The 6,250-nt window shown below is 45.0% G+C and overlaps 1 protein-coding gene across 1 annotated transcript; it reads left to right on the top strand.

Annotated features, from left to right (window-relative positions):
* Positions 1-3,488: 3,488 nt before the first annotated feature.
* LOC114818489 (isoamyl acetate-hydrolyzing esterase 1 homolog) lies at positions 3,489-4,890 on the top strand (the record flags this gene model as incomplete). The annotated part of the gene is made up of 2 exons (XM_029084543.1): positions 3,489-3,607; positions 4,723-4,890. Coding segments are annotated over 2 exons (287 nt in total), but the record flags the coding sequence as incomplete, so codon positions are not given.
* Between the last annotated feature and the right edge of the window lie 1,360 nt (positions 4,891-6,250).

Here is a 6,250-nt window from a genome sequence, read left to right as displayed (position 1 = left end):
CAACTCAAACTATTCTATGATTCTATGATTCATGCTTGTGTTGGAGTGAAGCTGTATTCTTTCAGTTGATGAGAAAGGACTGCTAGCTTTTGGATAAGCTGATGCAGTAACTACCAACTAATCAGTAACATCCTTTCAAAAGTGTTGATTGATCTGTTTGAGCGTAAAACTGACAGCAGTGGCTGCCCTTTGAGAACATAGCTTTTGCTGAGGTGTCCTAGGCAAACTACATCATGTCCTAGCAGCTTCCAAAATAACATGAATAATGGAAAAAAATTCTGGCATCGTGTGTCTTAGAGAATTTTGTGATAGTTACAGCATATCTCACATCTGTTTGGATAAGCAGTAATAGCCTAGCCAGGTTTATTTTAAATTTTAAAAAATCCCAGAGAATATATATTCTAAGGATGCTAATAAAAGTGCTTGGAAAAGAAGCAAAAGGTGTTTAAATGGTTTCTCATTATGTTGTTCAAACCAACTCTAAAAATAGAGACATAACAGCACTGCTCACTTAGTGTTACTGAGCTGCTGGAAATTGCCAGAATCCCCCAGACTCCAGCAGCAACAGCTTGTACCTCCTGAGAGCGTGTCCTCTTTTCCATTGGGACAGTTTGTCCGCTTCTTGCACGTTTATAAAAGACTCTTGAGTTAGATTCAAGTAGAGACAGAGCTGTCACCTTGGTATTTGCAGAGTTTTCTCTCATTTAGGTAGTGTTGCATGAACTGATTTGTGCACTCAGTCAAAGCATTAGCACTTTGAAGGTGACCTTGTGTTTAAAGTGCATTAAATTAGACTATATTATTTCATGACTTTGCATTAAGGGGGCTTTGGTGTGTGGCAGTGATCACTGTGCAAAACAGATTGTGGGCTATGTGGGCTTTCAGTGTGATCTGCAGGGTAGCTTTTATATTTCATGTGGAAAAGGAGAGAAACTCTTAGAGTAATACCAGTAGAAAGAACTTCTTCCTAATATCTAATCTAAACCTCCCCTTTCAGTTTAAACCCATTTCCCCTTGTTCTGTCATTAACTGCCCTTATGAAAAGTCCTTCCCCAGCTTTCTTGTAGGCCCCTTCAGGTACTGGAAGGCAGCTATAATATATATATATATACATGGCCAGGACTCTGTATGTGACAGTAGTAGATCCTTGGACAGGGTGTAAGGTGTAGGTCAGGCTGAGAGCAGCCTTTGGTGGTGCATGTTCCCAGCTCCCAGTAGAGCTGCTACAGCCGTAGTTTGCAGGACGTGCACCCGTGTTGTCCTTTTAAAGATCTGTTTGGTGAGCACACCATGAATGCTGCTCATCTGGCTCCTAGCTGTCATAAATGTTATTAATTCATTTTTGTCTTACAGCTATCTTTTTTATGAGGTAAGGAGGGATCTGGATGATACTCTGGTACTTAACCGGTATCCAGGAGAAATGTTCTACTTCTAGTTTTGTCAGATAGAGATCAGAGCAATGGAGAGATGTGAAACATGAGGATGATGATGTTCACAGGAACATTCATCCAGGTGTGAGAAGAGGCATGAAAAGAAAGCTCAGCTTCCAAATGAGAGTGCTGTGGGAGGCAGAATTAAAGCCCTTACTAAAATCAGAGCTGTTCTTCATCATCTGTGTGGCCATCACTTCATCACAGAAGGCCATTGGGTTGGTCAAGCACTACCTGGCTTTGTTAAATTTGTGCTGGTAGTTCCTTCTTCTCCCTCATGTGCTGGGAAATGAATCCCAAGAGGAGGTAACCTCACTGTCTTTCCCAGCACTGAGGTGAGACTGAGTGATCGACAGCTACCCAGGTCCTTTCTGAAAAATGAGTGTGATGTTAACCCTCTTCCAGTCACCACGGGTCTCCCGTTAGCCATGGATTTTTGTGGGTGGTAGGCACTGGCCTCACCAACACAATGGGCAGCTCCTCCAGGTCAGTCAGTCCCACACGTGCAGATGGATCTGGTGTCTCTGAGTATCTGCTACTCCATTGCTCCCCACTGTTGGCTGTCCCCGTTGGCAGGCTGAGTGGGTACGTGCAGGTCAGGATAAATCATGAAGTTGCCTCCTTGGTCCCTCAGGAGACCCCCATATTCCCAGAGCTCCCTTTGGCTGGTGCTCTTAGCTTATAGACCCAGCACATGCTCCTGCGATGGGGAAGGACTGGTGAGGCTTCCAAGGATATTTTTATGATGAGAAGACATGATGGGAGGAAAGAGGTGGCAGTGTGAAGAAGTGGGAATCATCAGATGCAAGGAGGGAGTAGAGTAGGAGTTGATGAATTGCATTATAGATTCCATTAAAAAGAAAACCCAAACAACATAATTTAATAATATTCTGCCCCAAAGTTTCACTGTGGTCCACGCAAAACTGCTGGATTACAGTAGCTGGCACTGAGCGTGTCCCGAGTGTCCAGCTCCCAGCACACACCAGTGTCGCAGTCATGAGTGCTAATAGAGCTTTGCACCTAAATGTACCCTGGTTTCACGAGCATGTCACAATGAGGAGACTACTGCAAGGAGATGTTAAAGGTCTGTCCTCATTTTCGCTGGGATAGAATTCGTTTTTTTCTTAGTAGCTGGAATGGCGCGGTGTTTTGGATTTAGTATGGGATTTGGTATGAGAAGAGTATTGATAATACACTGATGTTTTTAGTTGTTGATAAGAAATCAAGGACTTTTCAACTTCCCATGCTTTGCTAGTCTGCAGGTGTACAAGAAGCTGGGAGGGAGCAGAGCAAGAGCAATGGACCCAAATTGGCCAGTAGGATATTCCATATCATACAACATCCTGCTCAGTATATAGATGAGGCTTGGCTGGGAAGCTCTCTCTCCTCTGGGATTGCTAGCCAGGAACGGGCTGGGCATTGGTCAGTGGGTGGTGAGCAGTTGCACTGTGCATCATTTGTATGTAGTCTAATAATAGTAATAATTTTCAGTATTAAATTGTTCTTACCTCAACCCACAAGTCTCCTTACCTTTACCCCTCCAATTCCCTGGGGTGGCGGAGGGTGAGTGAGCGGCCGCGTGGTGTTTGGCTACCAGCAGGGTTAAAACCACAACCATGCCAGATGTCATCCAGGAAGCAGGAGGCAAGCTTGTAAATAAATGTACATTTACTTACCCCTCTTCTACACGGCCAGCAGCTGGTGTGTGACGTTTTAAATCTGTGCCCTGATTTCACCTGGAGCTTGCCAGAAGGTGAAAACTGTGAGCAGCACAGAAATAAGCGTTATGCTGTGTGCTCGCTGCTCTTGCCTCTCTCACTTGTTACACATTTGTTAGTGAGAAACTTATTTTCAGAGCCTCAAAAACAAAAGGTGCCCTGAAGAGACTGAACGAGCTAAAGCTTCCAGCCACTTAAGTTGAGGTGCTTTGGGTTTAGTTTGTAATCAGCTGTGTCTGCTGGCTTAACAAACCAGTACGCATCGTGTGTGCCACAGAAGACTGAAATCAAGCTGTATCAGTGCCGGTTGCTAACTGTTTTCTTTGTTTCTGATTGATAGGTGACAAATTAAATCGCCGCAATGCCACCACCGGGGAATACGCCCAGGCCTGTGTTCAGGTTGCTAGGGACTGTGGAACGGATGTACTTGACCTCTGGACACTGATGCAAAAAAATCAGGTATGATGTCATGAGAAAGACTTTGAAATGGTCATAAATGGTGAAATGCATCACTTAGCATAGAGGGACCGGTCATGCTGCATTATCCCTGACATGATAGAAAATATATCCAAGTTACACTTTGGGGAAGGAAAAAACCAATCCAGAATGCTTCATAGTGGGCTATGAGAAATAAAGCTGAATACAACCTGGCCATTATATTTGCTTAGCAAATGTCCCCTGAGTGCATTAGATGTGAATAACCTTTTCCTTGCACTTTGAATCATGGAATAGTTTAGGTTGGAAGGGGCCTCTGGAGGCACCTAGTCCCACCCACTGCACAGCGTTGGGCTAACTTCAAAGTTAGACCAGGTTGCAGGGCTACCATGCTGGTGCTTCTGACCAAATACCCAAACTCAGCCGTGGGACAGAGACTGCAGACTTCTCCCACAAGCAGGCAGTTCCAGTTTGGTCACTGAATCTTTTCTCTCTCCTGCACTCCTTGGTGCAGTAGACTGTCCAGTAGTGCCGTAGACTCAATTTGTTGATTGCACAACTTAATCCTGTGATTTTGCTGATGAATAGCAGTGAGTTTGGCCATCAGAACATTCTCTTAGTATTTTAATACAAACAGTGAAAAATAAACTGGTATATATATACCAGCTGGTTTTCAAGGCTGAGAGAGTTGGGGCTGTTCAGCCTGGAGAAGAGAAGGCTCCGGGGAGATTTTATAGCGGCCTTCCAGTACCTGAAGGGGCTACAAGAAAGCTGGGAAGGACTTTTCATAAGGGCAGTTAATGACAAAACAAGGGGAAACGGGTTTAAGCTGAAAGAGGGGAGGTTTAGATGAGATATTAGGAAGAAGTTCTTCGCTGTGAGGGTGGTCAGACACTGGAACAGGTTACCCAAGGAAGTTGTGGATGCCCCCTCCCTGGAAGTGTTCAAGGCCAGGCTGGATGAGGCTTTGAGCAAGGTGGTCTAGTGGAAGGTGTCCCTGCTGATGGCAGGGAGGTTGGAACTGGATGATCTTTAAGGTCCCTTCCAACCCAAACCATTCTATGATTCTATGATTTACCCAAGAGCTTCTATTTGCAGCTGGCAAATACATTAACACATGGTTTTAACCTCCCCTGTAGGATTTCTCTTCCTATTTGTCTGATGGTCTTCATTTATCAGCAAAAGGCAACAGCTTTCTAGCAGGACAACTGTGGTCACGCCTGGAAAAAAAACTGTCTGCTCTTCCTTCACTGCTTCCTTACTGGCGTGATGTGGACCACACGAACCCCGAGGCCAGTCTTCTGTGAGCTCCCCTGCAGGGAGGAGCTGAAGCAGCCAAGCCTGACAAAACCAGTCTGTTTGCAAAGAGCTGGTATCCAGCAACACACTGCAGCCACGGCGTGCCTGCGGAGCAGGGCAGCGGGGAGTGCCCTGTCAGTGCTCTTCCCTGTCCCCTTCCCTTGGTCTGTGGGAGAATAAAGGTGAGACCACTCAGGCTGTGTCATGGGGTGGTTTGTCTGCATGCTGCTTGTGCCTGTAGTGTGAACATCTCTGGGGAAGAGCAGCTCTTTCCTTGGAATACTTTAAGGAAAACAAGTGTTAGCTGCCCTGTGAGCCAGGGACAGAGGCTGCCCTCAGGAGTTCCTGCCCTTGCTGAGCTGTGGGGACTACACCTTGATTAATACCAGCTACTAGACACCTAGGAGCTGACAAGAGGCAGCAGCGTGGAGTTTGTTGAGAGCCATTAATGCCAGTCCCGATTAGTTGAGTGTAATACAGCAGTAAAAGCTGTTATCTGAGCTTTAGGGAGGCTTTTGATAGCGATATATTGTATTTCACAGCAGAGGTTTTAAAGTTGAACTTATTTTGGCACCAGCTTCTTTACAGCTGGCTCTTGCACACAGACATAGATTTCAAAGCAGTTGGTTTTGGGTCAAATAAAACTGGTGCTGCTCATGCTCATGTTGAGAAGCTTGGAGCTTGAAGAAACTAGTAGAAAGGGTCTGCACCTCTGCTGACCGAGCTGCACTTACTGAGTTAAGGAGACAGTTCTGAGTTTTGGTCTTCATCCATAACTTAACAACTGATGTAACAGATCAGTACTGCATACTGTCTATAGTGTTTAGCCAAGAGAACACAAACTACAAAACTACCTGTACAAACTGGAAAAAAATGCCTGAAACATGATTAAATTCAACCAGCATGGAAAAATAAAAAAGCAGTTTGGGAAACTGGCTAGGCAGCCAGATAGCAGAAGACGCAGTAATACTGCTGGACCATGGATTAAAGAGAAATAAATAGTGTATCATCACTGCAGCCAGAAGCCTCCACATCATTCTGGGCTGTATGAACAGTTACACTGGCACAAAACAGGTGAGGCCAGTAATGAAGCCTGAGGTGATGTATTGATGATGCAGTGGGTGAGACAGAGACTGAGGAGAGAGCATCCAGATGTCCTGCCTTGTTAGCGCCATGAGGCTGCCTTTGCTTCACTAAGGAACTGGGACAAATTGTCCAAGACATGTCAGCTACTACATAACAGTGTTTGTTATAAGCTGGAGCACAAGTAGTTATTTTTGATGTGACTGGAGCTAGACCAGAAGCTAGTTTGATTTATAAATATTTATAAATATTAAACTGGTCTGTCCTTTCTGTAGCAAATGCTTA

The sequence above is a fragment of the Antrostomus carolinensis genome, unplaced genomic scaffold (assembly GCF_000700745.2).
Source record: "Antrostomus carolinensis isolate BGI_N321 unplaced genomic scaffold, ASM70074v2 scaffold1334, whole genome shotgun sequence".
Lineage (NCBI taxonomy): Eukaryota > Metazoa > Chordata > Aves > Caprimulgiformes > Caprimulgidae > Antrostomus > Antrostomus carolinensis.
This window is presented reverse-complemented; position numbering and strand designations above follow the sequence as displayed.